Here is a 23,334-nt window from a genome sequence, read left to right on the forward strand (position 1 = left end):
CTGATCTTCCTCTATTTTATATGTGGGACACCATCTCAGCATGACTTGAGCAACGTACGGGTCTGTGCCCAGGATCTAAACCTGTGAACTCTGGGCTGCCAAAGTGGAATTGGAATCTCTTTGGATATGTTCATTATAAGAAATGAAGCAAACAAAATTAGTGTGTCCAGCAGGTCACGTGGGCTGTTTCTATCATTTAATTAAATTAACATCATTACTTTGTATTTTGGAAAATTTAGAACTTATTAAAAGTCTTCCTCCAGATAAAGAGATGATTTCTAGACATTTTAATCATTGCAGAATAATATGTAGTAGAAATATATTTATAGCATTTTAAAGTCTCATTTTCATGATTTTAATAATAAAGTTTTTCATGTGAGTCAATAACTCAAAGTTTTTTCCTTTAGGCTATTGCATTACCTCCTATAGCCAAATGGCCATACCAGAATGGTTTTACGTTTCATACCTGGCTTAGAATGGATCCTGTAAATAACATCAATGTGGATAAGGATAAACCATATTTATATTGGTATGTAGTTCTGTAACTTAGTGTTATTACCTTACTTTGAAAATGAGAAGAATATTTAGAGGTAAAATGAAAACTTATTCTATAGTTTCAGAACCAGCAAAGGTCTTGGTTATTCTGCTCACTTTGTTGGGGGCTGTTTGATTATAACATCAATAAAGTCAAAAGGAAAAGGCTTTCAACATTGTGTGAAATTTGATTTCAAGCCACAAAAGGTATGTGATCTTATTGAGTCATAGTTATGTTAACAAGCCAGCCTTCAAATGCTTTGTTTTAATGTTATTGACATAATATATGGCAAATCACAACTCTTTTTATACTGTTTCAGAAAATGAAGTGTAAATTGCTGGACAATTATTAACCTCTCTGATTTGGATAATAAAAAGAGTGGATATTTAGTTATTTATAGAGTTTAAGAGAAATACAAGGGGAAAATATCAATGGCAATTATTTTAGTAGTACTTATAGTAGTAGTAGTAGTATGTTTTCTTTTATAGTTTAAAATTTAGAGATTAATAAATGGTTTATATACATATATAGTAGGGAAATAGCTAGATAAAGCAAATATGGCAAAATGTTGATAATTGTGAAATCTAGGTGGTGGGCAAGAGGGTATTTATACTAAACTTTTTAGTTTTTTGGAGTATATTTTAAAATTTTCATAAGAAAAACTTGGAAAAATAATTTGACAATTAAATTCTTATCCATTGAGTGTTCCCCTGAATAAATATTGTTCTAGAGGTTGAATATTGAGTTTGGTCAAGGTAGTCTTATTTTATTTTTAGATTTAATTGTAATTTATTATTTAATTTTTACTTGTGGTTGTCAATGTGGCTGAGTTGGATTGGGTATTATCTTTTTTTTTTTTTTTTTAATGGTTTTTGCTTTTTCAGTGGTATATGGTAACTATAGTGCACATTTATAACCGATGGAAGAACAGTGAGCTACGATGTTATGTGAATGGTGAGCTAGCTTCCTATGGAGAGATAACATGGTTTGTCAACACCAGTGATGTAAGTAGTTTAAAGATATTACAATGAAAAAAATTATTTCACAATCATGAACTTTTAAAATAAGAAAAATATATTTTACATTGAATATAAATTTTAGAATACCACACTGGCGTATTTTTATAGTTGTAGTTTGGCTAGCATCTTAATATATTAAATGTGTAGAACTATGTTAATGTATCACATGAGATATTACTCAGTCCTTGTTGTCAAATTATTCTGGATAGGGTTGAGATCAGGATTTATAGGTAACAGTGGGTATATATTTGAAGTATTTGTGTCATTGGTTCATTGATCAAATTAAACTTGGAAGCTCTAATACAGGGTTCTGATCATTTTTATGAATGAGTTAGATGATGCATTCTTGTAAATTTTGCATATAATTCATACCCAATATAGAAATTATGATGTTATAATGTTTTCAGGATTGAAAAAGAGATCCATAGGTTAGAATTAAATTCAAATGTTCTTTTTCTCCCTCTAATTACATTTTTTTCCCTAAGATTGGCACCTGAGCTAACAATTGTTGCCAATCTTTTTTTTTTTTCCTGCTTTTTCTCCCCAGATCCCCCAGTACATATTTTAGTTCTGAGTCCTTCTAGTTGTGGCATGTGGGACACCGCCTCAGCATGGCCTAGTGAGCGGTGCCATGTCTGCGCCCAGGATGCAAACCCTGGGCCGCCAAAGCAGAGTGTGTGAACTTAACTACTTGGCCACGGGGCCAGCCCTCTAATTATGTTGTTTAATAGAAACCTTGAAAAATACAGATCAGGAAAATGAATTCAAAACGTACCACCCATTCACCCTTAACTCCTTCCATATCCTATGCTATACGTATTTACATATTGTGTAATGCTAACTTTAAGAGCTGAAGTTATTGTAAAGGGTAAACTGAATCTCAGCTCTGTCACTAAGTGACTATATAACCTTACTTAATCTATTAGGTCTAAGTTTTCTCACCTAAAAATGGGTATACAATAGTACCTGTCTCAGAAGGTTAATGTGATGACTAAATGAGATGCTGTTCAAAAATCCATTACCAGAGTGCCTTGTACAGAATAAAGGCTCAATAGAGGTTAGCTCCCATTATTTTTTTAATACAAAAATGAGATCACATATGTGTATTGTTTTTTAACCTGTGTTTTCTTACATTAACCTTTATTGAGTGCTTCTTTGTATTCCAGACATTTTAATAAATACCTTTATTTTCTAAAAGCCCTAATCTTGCAAGATAAGTACTATTATAATCTCCATTTTATAGCTGAGACTGAAGCACAGAAAGGTTAAATAACTTGCCAAGATCAGCAACATATGAAGTAGTGATTTGACCTAGATGGTATGTCTTCCGAACCCAGTGTTAACAACTTTTTAGTATTTCCTATTGTTAATACATACATATTTTTCAACATTCTTTCTAATGGTTTTGTGGTATAAAATGATACTTTTAAAGAGATGAGAAGAACTTTACTTTCCCCCTTGGTTGTACACATGGGTTTTTAAAATGTGATCTTTGCAACCTGGATGTTAAGATTTTATGTTAGAAGAAAAACATACACCTGCTTTTCTGGATTTACATATTCCTTTGGAGAGATTATGTCTACTCCCACAACTTCACCCATTATCTATATCTTGATGTCTGCAGAAAACCTATCTCTATAGTTTTCACTTCTCATCAAACTTACAGAACTCTGTTGGCAGTTGCTTCTTCATCCATGTTAGCTCCATCCATACCAGCTCACAGAAAAGGTAGATTCATTATGTTTCAACCTTGTGATTTTCCTTCTTCCTCCAAATTATGCTCTTCTGTCTGGTTCTTTGGTTGCCCAAGTGTGAACCTTCACAGTCCATAATGATTTCTCTATTTCCTGCCTCCACTTTGTCATCAAGTTTTGTTTTTGTAGTTTGGAAAACTTATCTCCTTTTCTGTGATGTCTTTCTGGATTGCTACACCGGATAGGAATGAATGAAGTGAAATGCTAAATGAATTATTTTAAACTCTTCAGATTGTAGTTTAGAATGGACAAAACATTTATACCAATAGAAGTTGTTGTTATTTTTGAAGGAGATAATTTTTTGTTTTTCTCTAGTAAAATCTTCTGTTTTCTTTTACAGACCTTTGATAAATGTTTCCTGGGCTCGTCAGAAACAGCAGATGCTAATAGAGTATTCTGTGGTCAGATGACTGCAGTTTACCTATTTAGTGAAGCACTTAATGCAGCTCAGATTTTTGCTATTTATCAGTTGGGCCTGGGATACAAGGTAATTTACTTGCTGTTCACTGGTTAACTATTGTTAGTTGAGCTTGATTTAAAAGTGGGTGATGCATGGGGCAACTTACCTTGGGTTACCAAACTGTGTGTCAGAGTACCCAGGGGGCACTGCATGGAAATCTCAAGATTCCAAAGGCTACTTTAAATTTTTGAGGGAAACACAGTGTACTTGTCGTATGTGGGGCACGGTGCAAACTGCTAGCTCAAATTTCAACTTTAGTTCGTGCTGCATTTCTTTTGATGATGTCATATCTTTGCATAGCTAAGTTTTCAATAGTTGCTGTGGTAAAGAGCAAATACCATGTGAAAAGCAATGTGGAACAGGAAATGAGGATGAGGTATGAAATCTGACTGCAGAGTTTGAGAATTCGTACAGTGCCCAAGGTGTGTCTCCATCCCTTTAGTAAATAATTTTGCTAATATAATAAGGAAGGAAACGTTATTGTTTTTCTTTCAACTTGTGCATTAATTTTTTCAAATGACTACTAAATTGTTAAAATACAAACATTGATTTATAACATTGTATAAATTTTAGGTGTACATCGTTATATTCATCCTCTGTATAGACTTACATTATGTTCCCCACCAAAAGTCTAATGGCCATCCATTACTGTAGACACGAGCCCCTTTATCCATGATGCTCTCCCTCTACCTCCTCTTCCCTCCTGGACACCATGAATCTATTCTCTGTATCTGTGTTTGTTTATCTTCCACATATGAGTGAAATTGTATGGTATTTGTCTTTCCCTGTCTGACTTAGTTTGCTTATCATAATACCCTCGAGGTCAGGTTGTTTCCAAGTCTTGGCTGTTGTGAAGAATGCTGCAGTGAACACAGGGGTGCATGTATCTTTTTGAATTAGTGTTTTTGTGTTCTTTGGATAAATACCCAGAAGTGGAATAGCTGGATCATACTGTAGTTCTATTTTTAATTTTTTGTGAAATCTCCGTACTGTTTTCTTTAGTGGTTGCACCAATTTACATTCCCACCACTAGTATATGAGGGTTCCTCTTTCTCGACATCCTCTCCAACACTTGTTATTTCTTGTCTTTTTAATAATAGTCATTCTGATGGACGTGAGGTGATAGCTCATTGTAGGTTTTTTTTTTTTTGCTCATTGTAGTTTTGATTTGCATTTCCCTAATACTTAGTGATGTTGAACATTTTTTCATGTGCCTTTTGGCCATCTGTATAATATCCTCTCTGCAAAAATGTTCAGATCCTCTGCTCATTTTTAATTTAATTGTTTTTTGTTGTTGTTTTTGAGTTGTATAAGTTCTTTGTATGTTTTGGATATTAACCCCTTATTTGGATGTATGATTTGCAAATATCTTCTCCCATTCAGTAGGTTGTCTTTTCATTTTGTTCATAGTTTCCTTTGCTGTGAAGAAGCTTTTTAGTTTGATGTAGCTCCATTTGTTTATTTTTTCTTTTCTTTCTCTTGCCTGAGGAGACACGATATTCAAAAGATACTGCTAAGACCCATGTCAAGAGTGTACTGCCTATGTTTTTTTCTAGGAGTTTTATGGTTTCAGGTCTTACATTCAAGCCTTTAATCCATTTTGAGTTAATTTTTGTGTAGGGTATAAGATAGTGGTCTACTTTCATTGTTTTGTATGTGGCTGTCTAGTTTTCCGAACACCGTTTGTTGAAGAGACTTTCTTTTCTCCATTGTATATTCTTGCCTTTTTTGTTGAAGCTTAGCTGCCATGACTGTATGGGTTTATTTCTAGGGTCTTAATTCTGTTCCATTGATCTGTGTGTTTCTCAGTTTCCTCTTTCTTTATGTTTTGTGATTCTATTCTGAAGTTTTGTTTTGTCGTTAACATGTGGTTTGTGTAAACGTTCTCATAGCTAAGGTAGTCCTTTTTCTGCTGATTGCCTCTTACCTTCATTTGCTTATACAGGTTCTGTCCTTTTCTTCTTCCCCTTCTATGTTTTTGTTGACACAAATTACCCTTTTTGTGTTGTGAGTTTGTTACCAAATTGAAGTGGTTATAGTTATTTTTGATGCTTTTTTCCCTTTTACCTTAAAAAAATTTTTTTATTCAGTTCATAATAGTTAACATCTTTGTGAAATTTCAGGTGTACATTATTCCATGTCTGTCACCACATAAGCACGCCCCTTCACCCCCTGTGCCCACCCCTCCACCCCCCTTCCCCTGGTAACCACTGAATCATGTGTTTGTTTATATTCCACATATGAGTGAAATCATATGGTGTTTGTCTTTCTCAGTCTGGCTTATTTCACTTAACAGAATACCCTCTAGGTCTGTCCATGTTGTTGCAAATGGGATGATTTTGTCTTTTTATGGCTGAGTGGTATTCCATTGTATATATACACCACATTTTCTTCATCCAATCATCGGTCAATGGGCACTTGGATTGTTTCCATGTCTTGGCTACTTTGAATAATGCTGCATTGAACATAGGGGTTCATATGTTCCTTTGGATTGTTGATTTCAAGTTGTTTGGGTAGATACTCAGTAGTGGGATAGCTGGGTCATATGGTAGTTCTATTTTTAGTTTTTTGAGGAATCTCTATAGTGTTTTCCATAGTACTTGCACTAGTTTGCATTTTTACCAGCAGTGTATGAGGGTTCCCTTGTCCGGAATTACTTGGGTCACAAGCCAAGGTGGGGAAACGGGGAAATGGTATGGAGGGAGCTGGGTTTGTGGGGCACCATCTCAGCTCTTGCCTGTTAGCTTGTGTTCACAGGTGCCCCTGCAGTTGGGATGTAGGAATCCTGTGCACACCTCTGCTACTGCTGCCAGGTTCCAAGCTGAGGCCAGGGCCTGGGATCATGGGGTTCTGCCTCCACTGCTGCTGATGTGTGGATCTTTACTGTGTCTTGGTGTGTTGCACAATGTAGCCTTTGTTGGATTATGGATGTTTTATTTATTATAGGTTGAAGGGGAGAGACAAAAGAATCCTCTCCTGCCGCCATCATGATGATGCCCTTTTAATACCACAATTTTTTAATTCATTTATCTATTGATGGACATTTGGGCTGTTTCTGGTTTTTGGCTATTATGAACAAGCTACTATGAATCTTGGTGTACAGATCTTTGTGTAGACACATTTTTATTTCATAAATATGTAAGAGTGGAATTACTAAGTGGTTAGGCAACTGAAATTGCCAACCTCTTTTCCAAGGTGGTTGTACAATGTTACATTTTTACAAGCAGCATATGAGCTTTCTACTTGCTCTGCATTTTCGTTAAAACCTGGTATTGCCAGTCTTTTTAAATATTAGACATTTGAGTTGGCAGCAGTATCTCATTTTGATTTTAATTTCCATTATTGTAATGTCTAGAGATTCTGAGCATCTTTTCATTGCTTCTTGGCCATTTTTGCATCTTCTTTTGTGAAGTGTGTGTTCAAATCCCACCCCCCCCCCCCCCAAGTTTTTTATTTTTGGTTGGTTGTTTTCTTATTGTTGAGTTTTGAGGTTTCTTTATAGCTTCTGTACATAAGTCTTTTACTACATGTTTGAGTTACAAATATTTCCCCACTGGTCTGTATCTTGCCTTTTGGTTTTCTTAATATGGCTTTTGAAGAGCAGAGGAATTTAATTTTTATGAATTCCTATTTATTATTTTTTTTCGGTTATTGTCATGATTTTTGTGTCCTGTTCCAAGGTTGGAAAGATTTTCTCATGTTTTCTTCTAAGTATTATAGTTTTGGTATTTATATTTAGTCCTGTGACCCATTTTGAGTTAATTTTTGTGTATGGTATGAGGTAAGGATCGAGGTTCATTTTTTCTTTTCATAAGGATATCCTGGTATTGCAACAGTATATTTTTGTAAATACCATTCTTTCTCCATTGCCTTACCTTGGCATCTTTGAGACTCTTTTGTATTTCAGTGATTTATATGTCTTTACTTATGCCAATACTGTACTTTCTTGATTATTGTAGTTTCATTGTAAGTCTTGAAAAGAGGAAGTCTAAAACCCTCCACTGTATTCTTCTTTTTCACAATCATTTTGGCTTTTCTTAGCCCTTTGCATCTTAGACATATTTGAGAACCAGCTTATCAGTTTCTATAAAAAAGTCTACTGGGGTCTTATTTGGTATTTTATTTAACGTGTAGATTAATGAGAGAATAATTGACATCTCACTGATACTGAATTTTCCCATCTGTGAACATGATATGTCTTTCTGTTTACTTAGGTCTTCTTTAATTTCTCCAAGCATTGATTTTTGGTTTTCATTGTACAGGCCATGCATACATTTTGTTAAAGGTATTTCTATGTATTTCATATTTTTTTGATAATTAGTAGTATATTTTAAAATGTCAATTTACAAACATTTGTTTCTAGTATATAGAAATACAATTGAGTTTTGTTTATTGACTTTTTAACCTAAGACCCTGCTAAACTTGGTATTAGTTTTACTAGCTTTTTTGTTGTTGTTATTTTATGATTTTCTACGCATTTGTTCATGTAGACTGTTCTTTTATTTCTTCATTTCCAATCTCTATGCCTTTTCTCCTTTTGGCCTTTGCAATGGGTAGCACCTCCAGTATAAATAGTTAAATAGAAGTGGCAAATGTAGACATTTTTGTCTTGTTCCTGATTTCATGGGGAAAGCATTCATCCATATTTTATAGATATCATTTCAAGTTGAGAAATTTCTATTTCTAGTTTCTGAAGAGTTTTTATTAGAAATATATTACATTTTTAAAAATGAGTCTTGCTTTTTTATCAAGCCAGACAATCTGTGCCTTTTAATCGGAGTGTTCACAGACTTTACATTCAATGTAAGTACAACTATGTGCTGCGTAATGCCATTTCGGTCAACAGTGGACCACGTATATGACAATGGTCCCATAAGATTAGTACCATAAAGCCCATGTGTTTAGTACGGTATACCATCTAGGTTTGAGTAAGTGCACTGTATGATGTTCTCACAATGATGAAATTGCCTAATGACGCATTTCTCAGAACGTGTCCCTCTTGTTAAGTGGTGTATGACTGTATTGGTATTGTGTGACTTAAATCTACTGTCTTGCTTTTTGTTTTCTGTTTCTCTCATTGTTCTTTGATTCTTCTCTCTTTTCTTGGTTTGATTTGGATTAATTGCATATTATTTAGTATTCCATTTTATTTCTACTTTTGGTTTATTAGTAATTTTTTAAACTTTAACTTATCACAGTCTACCAACAAATGATACTGTACAGTGTAACATACAACATACTCCTGCAGTTACCCCTCCTGTCCTTTGTTTTGTTATTGTCATAAATTTTACTTCTTCATATATTTTTGTTCCCATGCTACATTTTTATTTTTGATTCATTCACTTATATTTTAAAGAAATTAAAAATGAGGAAGATCATGTGTTTTGTATTTACTTATGTATTTACCATTTCTAGGACACTTTGTCTTTGTGTAGATTAATGTTTCCATCTCATATCATTTTCCTTGCATTTGAATAAGTTTAATATTTTTTGTAATGGAGATTCACTGTTAATGACTTTTCTCATCTTTTATTTGTCTGATAAAGCCTTCTTCTGCTTTCATTTTTGAAAAATAGTTTCACTGTTTACAAAATTCTATGGTGAGAGTTTTCTTTTTTGAGCTTTTAAAAGATGTTCTTTTGTTAACTGACGTGCATGGTTTCTGACAAGAAGTGCGTGGTCTTTATTATACTGCTTCCTCTGTATGTAATATGTCTTTTCTCTTGCTTGTTTTTTTTTTATTTTGTTTTTTTTATTTTTTAAAGATTTTATTTTTTTCCTTTTTCTCCCCAAAGCCCCCCAGTACATAGTTGTATATTCTTTGTTGTGGGTCCTTCTAGTTGTGGCATGTGGGACGCGCCTCAGCGTGGTTTAATGAGCAGCGCCATGTCCACGCCCAGGATTCGAACCAACGAAACACTGGGCCGCCTGCAGCGGAGCGCGCGAACTTAACCACTCGGCCATGGGGCCAGCCCCATTCTCTTGCTTGTTTTAAGATTTACTCTTTATCACTGATTTTCAGAAATTGAATATGGTATATATTGGTATGGGCTTTTTGTGTGTGTGTGCTTAGTCTGCTTCAGATTATTTGAACTTCTTGGATTTGTGGGTTCATAGTTTTGGTCAAATTTGAAAATGTTTTGGCCATTATTTAAATATATTTTCTGTCTTTTTTAATCTTCCAGAATTCATATTATATTTATTTTAGACCTTTAGATATAAGCATATAGGTCATTGAGACTCTGGCTTTTTTTTGCCTGATTTATAAATTGTTTTCTTTTGTGGTGTTCTCTTTGCAATATTTATGTTAATCCTTCCTTATCAAGTGTTTAATCAGCTATTAATTCCATCAGGTAAATTTTTCATATCATGTTTTTTGCTCTCTAAGTTTTGATTCTGTTCATTATCATCTGTTTTTCTCCATACAGCTGTTCTAAAAACAAGAATACTTGACCATAGTTACAATAGCTATTTCTTTTTCTTCTTCTGGGGAAGATTCGCCTTGAGCTAATATCTGTTCCCAATCGTCCTCTTTTTTTTTTTCCTCCCCAAAACCCCAGTACATAGTTATATATTCTAGTTGTAGGTCCTTCTAGTTCTGCTATGTGAGCTGTCACCCCATCATGGCTACTGACAGATGAATGATGTGGTTCCATATCCGAGAACCGAATCTGGGCCACTGAAGTGAAGCACATGGAACTTTAACCACTAGGCCATCAGGGCTGGCTCTAATAGCTGTTGTAATGTCTTTTTCCTCTAATTTCATCATCTGTATTTCTGAGTCTATTTTTATTTACTGACATTCTCCTGGTTACTTCAGGCTTGTTGGATTGTTCATTAATTTTGTATTGGATAATGGATGTTATGATTTTTATCACATAGGTGTCTGGATTTTGTTGATTTTCTTTAAATAGCGTTGGGCTTGCTTCTGCTAGTCAGTAGATTACTTTCAGTGAAGTTTATTTATTTGAATTTTGTTTTAAAGTTTTGTTAATGGGTCTCAGAATAGCCATTGGTATGAATGACTTTTTAAAATATAAGCTTTATTGAGCTATGGTTTATGTATTGTAACACCCATTTAATATATACAATTCAGTGATTTTCAGTATATTCACAAAGTTGTGCAGTTATCACCACTCTCTAATGTTACATTATGTTCATCCAAAAAAGAAACACCATACTCATCAGCAGTCACTCCCCATTTTTCCACCTCCTCAGTCCCTGGCAACTTCTCATCCACTTTCTTTATGGATTTGTCTATTCTGAACAATTCATGCAAATGAAATAGTACAATACATGATCTTTTGTGAGTGACGTTTTTTCATGCAGTGTGATGTTTTCAGGGTCCATCTATGTTGTAGCATGCATCAATACTTCATTTTTTTTGTTACTAAATAATATTTTATTGAATGGATATATCACACTTTTTTATCCATTCATTGGTTGTTGGACATTGGGCTATTTTCACCTTTTGGATATTATAAATAAAGCTGCTGTGGACCCTTGTGTACAAGTTTATATGTGGACGTGTGTTTTCATTTCTCTTGGGTCTGTACCTGGAGTGGTATTGCTGGTAATATGTAACTCTGTATTTAATCATTTCAGAACCTTCCAGATTGTTTTCCAAAGTGGTTGTATCATTTTACATTCCCACAGCAGTATATGAAGATTCCAGTTTCTCCCTACTCTCTTCTACATGTGTTATCGTTTGACTTTTTGATTATATCCGTTCTAGAGGGTGTGAAATGGTATCTCATTGTGGTTTGGTTTTGATTGGCATTTCCCTCATGACTAATGATGTTGAGCCTTTTTTGTGTGCTTATAGGTTATTTTTAGGTATATTTTTAAAGAAGCATTTATTTAGATCCTTTTCCTTTTTAAAAATTGAGCTTTTTGTTGAATTTTAAAAGTTTTTTTTATATTGTGGTAGAATACACATAAAATTTACCACTTCTAACCATTTTTAAGTGTACAGTACAGTAGTATTAAGTATGTTCACATTGTATGCATCTATCTACAGAATTATTTTCATCTTGCAAACTGAAACTCTGTACCCATTGAACAACTCCCCATTCTTCCTTCCCTCAGCCTCAGCTTTAACAGTTTTTAAAATATATTCTAGAAACAAGTCCATTATCAAATATATGATTTACAAATATTTTCTCCCATTCCATGGCTTGTCTTTTCACTTTCTTGATGTTTTCTTTTGAAGCAGAAATTTCTTTAAGTTTGACGATGTCCAATTTGTCTATATTTTTTCTTATTATTTGTGCTGTGTCATATCTAAGAAAATATTTCCTAATCCATGTTCATGAGGATTTACTCCTATGTTTTTTAATGAAAGTTTAATAGTTTTAGCTCTTACATTTAAATCTTTGATCCATTTTGAGTTAATTTTTGTATTTGGTGCAACTTCATTCTTTTGCATTTGTATTTCTTGTTGTCCATGCATCATTGGTTGATAAGGATATTCTTTTCCTATTGTATTTCTTGACACCTTTATCAAAAATCAATTAACTGTAAATATAAATGTTTATTTCTTGACTCTGTATTCTGTTCCATTGAACATATCTGTCCTTAGTCTGGTGGCACACAGTTTTGAATACTGTAGCTTTGTAAAATATATTTTTTAAATTTGGGAGTGTGAGTCCTCTTACTTTGTTCTTTTTTAAGATTGTTTTGACTGTTCTTGGTGTCTTGTATTTGTATGTGAATTTTTGATATGTTTTCAAATTTTTGCATGAAAAGCAGCTTGGATTTTCATAGGTGTTACATCAAATCTGTAGGTTAATTTAGAGAGTCTTTGTCATCTTAAAAGTGTTAAGTCTTCCAATCCATGAGCATGGGATATCTTTCCATTTATTTAGATCGTCTTTATTTTTCTTAGTAGATTTCAGAGAACGTATTATTTGTTAAATTCATTCCTACATATTTTCTCCTTTTATGTGCTATTGGAAATGGCATTCTTTCTTAACTTTATTTTCAGGTTATTTCTTGCTTGTGTCTGGTATTGAAATAGATTTTTATGCATTTATCTTCTATACTACAACCTTGTTGTAATAGTTTATTGACTGTGATTTGTGTGTGTATGTGTGTGTGTGTGGATTTCCTGGGATTTTCTATATATAAGATTATGTCATTTGTAAATTGTATAGTTTTAGTTCTTTCTTTATGATCTGGATTTATTTATTTATTTATTTAGCTTAATGGCTCTGGCTAGAACTTCTCTTACAGCATCTTGAGGACATTTTGCCATGTGAAATAAACCAGTCATAGAAGGAAAAATACTGCATGATTCCACTTATATGAGATATCTAAAATAGCAAACCCACAGAAGCAAAGAATAGAATAGTGGTTGCTTAGGACTGGCGGCCAGGAGACAAGGAATTGCTAATCGGTATTAAAATTTCAGTTATGCAAGATGAATGAGTTCTAGAGATCTACTGTCCAATGTTGTGTCTATAGATAACAATGCTGTTCTATATCCTTAATATTTATTTGAAGAGTAGATCTCCCGTTAAGTGTTCTTACCACAGCAAAATTAAAAAGGAGAAAAGAAAGAAAAATGTGGTAAAAGTGGATGTCCCTGTCTTTTTCCTGTTCTTAGGGAGAAAGTATTCAGTCTTTACTGTCAACTGTGATGTTAGCTGTTGATCTTTTATAGATGGTCTTTGAAATTTGAGGAAGTTCACTTTTAGTCCTAGCTTGCTGAATGTTTTTATTGTGAAGGGTTGTTGGATTTTGTCACATGCTCTTTGTGCTTCTGTTGAGATGATCATGTGATTTTTGTTGTTTATTTGTATTGATATGGTGTATTACATTGATCGTTTAGATGTTAATCCAATCTGCATTCCTGAGATAATCCCAGTTGGTCATAGTTTATATTCCTATCCATGAAATATATTGAGGCCCAGAGAGGCAGCTTAATGATAAATATGTAGAAATAATTGTGGATAATAGTACTTTATGTAACTTAGGCCAAGTTCTTATTGATAGTCATTTCTAATATATGGATTGCTATCATTTTCCTCACTTGTGTGTTCAGGTAATGATAAAACTGTACTTAAAAATGACATGAAGTGAGGGGCCGGCCTGGTGGCGCAGCGGTTAAGTTCGCACGTTCCGCTTCTCGGCAGCCCGGGGTTCACTGGTTCGGATCCCGGGTGCGGACATGGCACTGCTTGGCAGCCATGCTGTGGTAGGCGTCCCACGTATAAACTAGAGGAAGATGGGCACGGATGTTAGCTCAGAGCCAGGCTTCCTCAGCAAAAAGAGGAGGATTGGCAGTAGTTAGCTGAGGGCTAATCTTCCTCCAAAAAAACAAACAAACAAAACAAAACAAAACAAAACAAAAAAATAACATGAAGTGAGAAATTGATGATCATAAAGTTACTCCTTGCTTTTCTTATTTATTACTGTAGAAATCTATTGTGTAGTATAATCCATGTTTTAGAGAATTCCTGAAAACTTGATTAAGATAGCAGAGAAATGCAAAAACCTTTAAAACATTGCAATTGATTAAGAACTTTAATGATTGAAAAGTATGTTTTTCAAATGAAATGAAGGGTAGAGTGCTTCTTTTGTATGTTTTTACTGTTTGGTAAAATACCATGTTGCTTTAAGTCCTTTGGAAGGGCATTGTTTTTATTTTAATTAGTTACATCAAATAGTATTTGCACATGAATATTATTTCCATAATATTTGCAGCAATTCCTGAAATATACCAAATACTTAGTTTTAGTTGTGTTTAGATTGGTTTAGTCTAGTTTAGTTTTGTGAGTAGGAATGATTCATTTCTAAATTCCACACAAAATAGGAGATAAAATGTTTGTTGAACTGTGTCTTTTCAAAAATTGTACCTGCTAATATTGACATACAGTACTTTGAACAGAGTCAGAGAGTAAATTATTTTTTTAATTGATCTTGTTTCTGATCTATACTGTGCCACAAATTAACTTTTTTGACTCAAATTAATTTATTTGTAATTTTTGAGTTTCTGCCTTTGGAAAATGGATTATATAATCTCCCAAACCATATGACTTTTATTTGTAAAAATTGGCAAATAGGTTAGCTTTTGTAGGTGGCCCAAATGGCATTTCCCCCAAAACCATTTATTCAGTTATTTTAAACTCATGCAGTGATAAAATTCCCATTATAATTAGCTTTAATTAAATTAAAAAAGTGAAATGCTTACAGATTATTAATAGTTTACCTAGGAGGTAGAAATTTTAGAAAAAAAATGATCAAAGTGATATGTTTAATTATAGCCCTTTGACTGTTTCACATAAAAGTCAGACAGGTAAAGACAATGTCCCTATTCCTGTTTCACATTTTGTTTTTATAGCATTATTGAATCAGAATTCACAAGCTGTCAGAAAAGATGTTCTTTTTGGCTTTATGTGATTATAGTTAAATTTTTGAAAAATTTTGTTTGTAATTTCTTGGAACTAACTTAAAAGACAAAATATGAGCTCTTTGGTAAAGGTAAATATATAGACAAATATAGACTTCTATAGCATTATAACATTGGTGCATTAATTGGTTATAATTCCGGTATGGAATTAAAAGACAAAAGAATAGAAAATGTCTAAATCTATGTCATTGGATACACCATATTAAAAAGATGTAATTTTTGGCATCAGTAATGTAAAATGGGGTGGTGGTGAAGGAAATGAGTAGAATTTTTATATGCAATTGAAGTTTAAGTTGTTATGTTTAAAATAGATTGTGTAACTTTACGATGTTTTATGTAATTCCCAAGGTAAACACACACAAAAAAAACTTATGGAAGTTACACAAAATAAAAAGAGAAAGTGATCAAATTATGTAAATACCAAAAAATTGATGAAATACAAGGGAAAGCAATGAACAATTAACAAATTAGTATTAGTAAAATGTTAATAATAAGTCCTTTCCTTTCAGTAATTATTTTAAATGTGAATGGATTAAATTTCCAAATCAAAAGAAATGAATGGATAAAATAAATAAGATCCAACTGTATTTTGTCTAGGAGAGATGCATCATAGATCTAAGGATGTACATAGGCTGAAAGCAAAAGGATGGAAAAAGATAGTACGTGCAAATGCCAACCAAAAGAGAGAAGAAACAATAGACTTTAAGTCTAAAGTTGTCACAAGAGACAAAGAAGTAAATTATATAATGGTTAAAAGTATCAGTTCATTGAGAAAATATAACAATTAAAAATATGTACACCTAGCATCAGCACTTCCAAATATATGAAGCAAACATTGACAGAATTGAAGGGAGATGTATGCAGAAACATAATAATAGGAGGATACTATAGTACTCTACTTGCAATAATGGACAGAACAACCATACAGAAAATCACTAAGGAAGCAGAGATCCATATAGACCAATTGGATCTGACAATCACACAGAACACCCCATCCTACAACGGTAGAATACACAATTCTTCTCAAGCTCACATGGAACATTCTTCAGGATAGATCACATGTTAGGCTACTAAACAAGTCTTGACAAATTTAAGAATAGTGAAATCATACCAAGTATCTTTTTTGACCATAGCGGAATGAAATCAATAGCAGAATGAAACTGAAAAATACACAAAGATGTGGAAATTAGGCAATAGACTCTTAAAAAATGGGTCAAAGAAGAAATCATAAGGGTAATTAGAAAATATCTCGAATCAAATGAAAACATTTCAAAACTTATGGGATTCAGAGAAAGCAATGCTAAGATGGAGGTTCATAGTGATAAATGCCTACTTGAAAAGAAGGATTTCAAATCAATAACCTAACTTTACAGTTTAAGGAAGTAGAAAAGGAAAAGCAAATGAAATCCAAAGTTAGCAGAGGAAAGGAAGTGATAAAGATTAGAGCAGAAATATGTCTCTTGTATGCAGCATATAGATGGATCTTGTTTTTTTATCCAGTTGGCCACCCTATGGCATTTCATTGGAGCATTTAATCCATTGACATTTAAAGTAGCTATTGATAAATATGTATTTATTGCCATTTTGTCACTTTTTCCTTATTTTTGGGTGTTTTAGTAGTTCTTCTCAGTTCCTTTTTTTTTCTCTTGCTCTCTTCACTTGTGGTTTGATGGCTATCTTTAGTAATATGTTTGATTTCTTTTGTCTTACTTTTTTTCCTGCTTGCTATAGGTTTCTGGTTTGTGGTTACCATGAGGATCCTATTTAATACATTACATGTAACAGTCTATATTGAGTAGATAGACTCTTTAGCTTGACCTCTTTCTAAAAGCTCTACTTTTTCACCTCCCTCCTCCCACATTATGTTTTTCACATCATATATAGTCTTTTGTTTAGTGTGTGTCTATCCATTACCCTCTTATCATTGAAATAGGTAATTTTAGTACATTTGTCTTTTAACCTTCGTATTACCTTCCCAGGTAGTTGATCTGTTGCCTTTACTATACTTTTACCCTACAAGTGATTTTATTGCCTGTCTTTTGCCCACTCTCACTGCATCTATACTACGTGTGTACTGATTGTCTTAGCCAGAGCTAAATTAGTCAAGAAAAAGAAATAAACATCATCCAAATTGAAAAGGATGAATGGAAATTATCTCTGTCTGCAGATGTCATGATCTTTTATGTAAAAAAACCCTAAGGATTTCATAAAAAACTATTAGAACCAAAAAACAAGTTCAGCAAACTTGTGGGATAGAAATCAACGAAAGTCACTTGCGTTTCTATACGCTAACAGTGAACAATCTGAAAGGAAAATAAGACAACAATCCTATTTAAAATAGCATAAAAAGGAATACTTAGGAATAAACTTAACCAATGATGCATAAGATCTGTACACTGAAAAGTACAAAACCTTGCTGAAAGAAATTAAAGAAGACATAAATAAATGGAAAGACATCCCATGTTCATGGATTGAAAGACTTAATATTGTTAAAAAATGCATCTTACTCAAAGCAATGTACAAATTCAATACAATTACTATCAAAATCCCAATGACATTTTTTTGTACAAATAGAAAAACCAACCTAAAATTCATATGGAATCTTAGGGGTCTCAGTTTAGAATTTCAACACATATTACAAAACTACAGTAATCAAAACATCATGGTACTTGCATAAAGATAGACACACTGACTAATGGAACAGAACAGAATCCAGAAATAAACCTTTGCATTTATGGTCAAATGATCTTCTGCAAGGATACAAAGACCATGCAATGGTGAAAGGTTACTCTCTTCAACAGAGTGTTTTGAAAAGTGTATATCCACATGGAAAAGATGAAGTTGGATTCTTACCTTATACCAAAATTAACTTAAAATGAATTAAAGACTTAAACATAAGACCTAAACCATGAAACTCCTACATGAAAACAGAGGAAAAGCTTCATGATATTTAGTTTGGCAATGATTTCTTGGATATGACACTAAAAACACAGGCAATAAAGGCAAAAATAGACAAATGGGACTTCATTGAGCTTGAAATCTTTTGTGCATTAAAACATTTGTGCATCAAGGAACGGAGTGAAAAGGCAACCTATAAAATGGGAGATAATATTTTGAGCCATATGTCTGATAAAGGATTAACATCCAGACTATATAAAGAATTACAAGTCAAAAACAACAAAAGCAAGTAACTCATTCAAAAGTGGGCAAAGGACTTGAATAGACATTTCTTCAAAGAAGATATACATACAAATGGCCAACAAGCGTATGAAAAGAGGCTGAACATGACTAATCATCAGAAAAGTGCAAATCAGAACCGCAGTAGATATCACCTCACACCCATTAGTATGGTTGTATTAGAAAAAACCTCAGAAAATAACAATGTTGGCCAGGGTGTTGAGAAATTAGTACCCATATGCACTGTCTGTGGGATTGTAAAATAGTGCAGCCTCTGTGGAAAACAGTATGACGGTTCTTCAATAAATTAAAAATAGAATTACCATATGATTGAGCAGTGTTACTTCTTTGTATATATCCAAAAGAATTGAAAGCAGACTCTGAAAGAGATATTTGTGCACCCATGTTCATTGCAGTATTATTCACAACAGCCAAGAGGTTGAAGCAACCTAATTGTCCATGGATGGATAAATAAACAAAATGTGGTATATTCATACAATGGAGTATTATTTCTCTTTAAAAAAGAAGGAAATCCTGTCACATACTGTAACCTTGTGACACAAGAATCTTCTTGTGACTTTATGTCAGTCATAGAAAGAAATGCTCTATGATTCCACTTAGGTGAATTATATGAAGTACTTATCCTCATAGAATCAAAACGTAGAATGGTGGTTGCCAGTGGATAGGGGAGGTGGAAATGAGATGTTCAATGGGTACAGAATTTCAGTTTTTCAAGATATGTAAGTCCTAGAGAGTTGTTGTACCACAATGTGCATATAGTTAACACTACTGTACTTTTAAAAATGTTTAAGATGGTGAATTTTGGGTTATGTGCTTTTTACCACAAGTGGGAAAAAAAAGACAAAAATACAATGAAAAAAGACAAAATACACTCTTTACCACAAGTGGAAAAAAGAGGCAAAATACAATGAAAAAAGACAAAATACACTATATAGGACACTAAATTTAACATTTTTTAAATGTAACCTTTTAACGTCAAGTTGACTTGATTTCCATTATATCTTTAAAATAAATTCAATCCTCTTTAGAAATAATTAAATGTGCGGGGTTCCTCTCATTTAATATTGTTGGGAAAATGATCAGTTGTACATCTCCTTAAATTTTCATATCTGTGGTGATTTGTATCTAGATTTTATTTTTGTGACCTACTGTCTTAACTGTTCTACTTTTTATTAATTCTTAGGGTACATTTAAATTCAAAGCAGAAAGTGACCTGTTCCTTGCTGAGCATCACAAACTTTTATTGTACGATGGCAAGCTCTCTAGTGCCATTGCGTTCACATACAATCCACGTGCTACAGATGCCCAGCTCTGTCTTGAATCATCCCCTAAGGACAACCCTTCGATTTTTGTTCATTCACCGCATGCACTCATGCTCCAGGTACTAGCTATAATCTTTTAAGAATATTTTTAATGGTAAATTTTGATGTATTGTTGAGACACATTTGATAGCTTCTATTAAACACATGAAATGTAATATTTTATTGTTTCTGTTATGCTTTACTTTTTAATTTTTTTGGAAAATAAGTCATTGGAATCTTTACTGTCTTCTATTTTATAAGGATGTGAAAGCAGTTTTAACACATTCCATACAAAGTGCTATGCATTCCATTGGAGGAGTACAAGTGCTGTTTCCACTTTTTGCACAGTTGGATTATAGGCAATATTTATCTGATGAGGTTGACTTGAGTATATGGTGAGTACCTTTGTTTTTTTTCTTTAATTTGGTATGAGAATTACTTTCATCACTGTTGAGCTGCAGTGTTTTTTTCTGCCTTTTAAATTTGTCATAGGGTTGAAAGAATTTAAAGAAATTTGTGAACTATAATGTTGTTACAAATTCATATCAATAATAATAGTATTAATTTAAATTCTTACTTTGCAGTAGAAAATCTGGAAGTTCTAAAAAACAAAATTGTTTTTGCATAAAGTTAAAAATAGTGATAGTGGATTTATCAAAAATGAATACATTTGTCTAAATTCTAATTTAAAAATATTTTAAATTGTTTGGCAGTGATTTAATATGGGAATTTGGCTTTTTATACTTAATTATTATTGATTGCATGTGAATAATTGAAATCTAAAATTTTTGATGATATATGATAGGTGATTTAGTGGATTTTTAAAATTTTTATTTGATGGTATATTTGGCACGTTTGTCTTCTCTGTTGTAGTGTTGAGTCTAAAAAAGTCAGAGACATGAATTCTAGGACAAGTTATAAAACTTTGGAGAGGATATCAAAATGAATTTTTCATGGCTGTATATTCTAGTGAAACTATAGTAAAATATTTATGTTTAATTTATTATTTGAGTAATTTAAATATTTTCCATTCTCCCTTTAAAAATTATCTGTTTACTACTTTTATACGTAACTTGAAGTATGTTATCAATCTCTATACTTAATAATGTAATAATTTTCTTGAGATTATTTTCAGGAAACAAAATGGCTTATTTTTTAAAGGAATGGGATCAAATGTAGTATTTATTGACTATATTAAAAAAATTAAAATATAATTATCCTTGACATGTTACTACTTCATAAAATATTTTTGTATCCTGGTCTAAAACCTTTGTAACAGGACTCAGTTATTTTTTTTCTTGGTTATCTTTTTTTCAAATTTATTTTTCATCCTCTTTATTGGAACTGCTGACAGTTAAAAGTACTTTTATGGAGGAGGTTGGCTGGCAGTTATGCTCTATGTTTCTTTGTGGGACTCTCTCAGGCCCTTTGAGAAGGAGGTAACAGCTGACATCATTCCATTCCATTTTAAGTATCTCTAAAAGTTTTGAGGATGGGAGCATGACTGTGGCCCCTATTCATTTTAAGTCTTCTCGACTGTGAGTTACTATTTTCCTATTGGAATAATAAACAAAATTCTTTTGAGGATTTCATTTTGTCTCCCATTCTACTTTCTTATTTTCCCCTTTATGAACACTCTGTTCCATTCAAACTAGACCAGTCTGGAACCCTAACACATTTTGAGGAGTTCTACCCTAGTCTGTTTGCTCCACCTGTGTTTTCCCTGGTTGTCCGCTAACCCTCCAAAATTGAATATACTTGCTGATCTAAGTTACATCTATTCTTTAAGGCTTTAATATACTTATGTTAGCCATTTTATTACTTGTTTTTGGACATTGTTAATTTTTCTCTGTTTTGTCCATATTTGTCATATTGTTTCTAAGTAATTCACTTATTTGTATGTTTGTGATAAAGTATATGAAATAAATATTTGAGTAAATCCTTGTCTTACTTTAAAATTCTAGTCCTGAAATAATATTGGAGGCAGTTTTAGTAGAACTTCAATTTCCTTGAAATTGAGAACTTTTTATTAACATGAATGAAAGACTGCATCTATCTAACCTGTTGTTTTTTAATAGAATATGTTTTTTTAAACCATTGTCTTTTTGCTTATTACAGTTCAACTTTGCTGGCTTTTATCATGGAGTTGTTGAAGAACTCAATTGCTATGCAGGAGCAGATGCTTGCCTGCAAGGGCTTCTTGGTAATAGGATATAGTCTTGAAAAGGTGAAGTATGAAATGCTTTCCATTTTTGATTCTTAATTTGCAGGCCATGAACTTGGTCTCTTAAGTGTTTGAGAAATTCTCTTATGTAAAATTACCTAAATTAGAATAACCTTTTGTTGTTTACCTTGCCCCCATTGCTTTATTAGAGAAATGTGATATTGAGTCTCATGGCATCTTTAACTTTGAGCATAGTTTGTTGGCCAACTTTTTTCTTGTATTGACAGCCTTTAGTTTATTTACCTTGCCTTTTATTGATAGTGACCTTTGAAATACCTTTCTTCGCAGTCTTCCAAATCTCATGTCAGCAGAGCAGTACTTGAACTTTGTCTTGCATTTTCCAAATATCTGAGTAATCTGCAGAATGGGATGCCCCTACTCAAGCAATTGTGTGATCACATTCTTCTTAACCCAGCTATATGGATTCATACCCCAGCCAAGGTAGTATATATATTGCTTTTGTTTTACTGTCTTCGCTAAGTTTTTGTGCTTGAGGAGAGTGATAATTGCGAGGATTTTCTTTTATATGCTATTATATATGATATAAGTGTATTGCATGTTTTGATTAAGTATACTTTTAATCTTTTTAGGTAAATTTGCAAGTCAGTATCTCTCTCCCTCTCCCTACCTCTCCTCCTTCCTCTCAGTAGTTTTAGAAAACAGAGCTATACTCTTTATTTTTTGTTGTTAAATCAAATAAAATTTTACTTGAGAGAGACTTTGATTTACTAAATATAAATCAAAGTTGGACAGTTCCAATGTAAATATAATTTTTTCTATGAACTATAGCTCTGTTCTATTGCAGATATACATACATACATATGTATGCATACATATGTATGTATACATTATGTAAATATGTATATTTTTTCATCCCTTAACTAACCACACTCGCTCTCCCTCTTCCTTACACACATACTCCTTTCAACAACATGATGAACTCATGATGAAATAGTGGAAATGTCATCCTTTTTGAAGCTTCCATGACATACTGGTCTCATTTAATCATTTTAATTTCACATTAACTCAAATTAGTAAATAAAATTATATTTGTACACAGTAATTTATTTAGTACTATAACAACAAACTAATTATGTCTAAGTGAACATAATTGAATTTGTGATAAAGTATATAAATAAAACCTTTGATAAATCTCAGTGTTGTTTTAAATTATCCTAAAAATATTAATAGTGGTAGTGTTAAGTAGAACTTGAAACAGAAATTTTTATTAAATTGTGTAATTGTATTTGTCTTATCTGTAGCTTTTATTAGAAGTTGTATTATTTCAAACCCATTTATTATTTCTTCTTACTCTCTTCTTTTTGGTCCACTTGCAGTGTTTATCATTATTTAGGTTGGAATAGCACATACTTATTCTAGTTGTCAGAAAAAAATTTCTGCAGACTTTTTTGCTATTCTAGAGTCATAGT

General features: G+C 32.7%; 1 protein-coding gene across 5 annotated transcripts in view; it reads left to right on the top strand.

Annotated features, from left to right (window-relative positions):
* Positions 1 to 23,334, top strand: part of LRBA (LPS responsive beige-like anchor protein) — a 709,727-nt gene that overhangs the window by 95,788 nt on the left and 590,605 nt on the right. For all 5 annotated transcript variants that reach the window (XM_070261528.1, XM_070261527.1, XM_070261529.1 and 2 more), the window contains exons 6-13: positions 408 to 529; positions 615 to 741; positions 1,420 to 1,539; positions 3,649 to 3,795; positions 19,563 to 19,760; positions 19,942 to 20,075; positions 21,799 to 21,907; positions 22,193 to 22,345. In XM_070261528.1, coding sequence (XP_070117629.1) covers positions 408 to 529; positions 615 to 741; positions 1,420 to 1,539; positions 3,649 to 3,795; positions 19,563 to 19,760; positions 19,942 to 20,075; positions 21,799 to 21,907; positions 22,193 to 22,345 — 1,110 coding nt within the window. The remainder of the gene's footprint in view (positions 1 to 407; positions 530 to 614; positions 742 to 1,419; positions 1,540 to 3,648; positions 3,796 to 19,562; positions 19,761 to 19,941; positions 20,076 to 21,798; positions 21,908 to 22,192; positions 22,346 to 23,334) is intronic.

The sequence above is a fragment of the Equus caballus genome, chromosome 2 (genome assembly GCF_041296265.1).
Source record: "Equus caballus isolate H_3958 breed thoroughbred chromosome 2, TB-T2T, whole genome shotgun sequence".
NCBI lineage: Eukaryota > Metazoa > Chordata > Mammalia > Perissodactyla > Equidae > Equus > Equus caballus.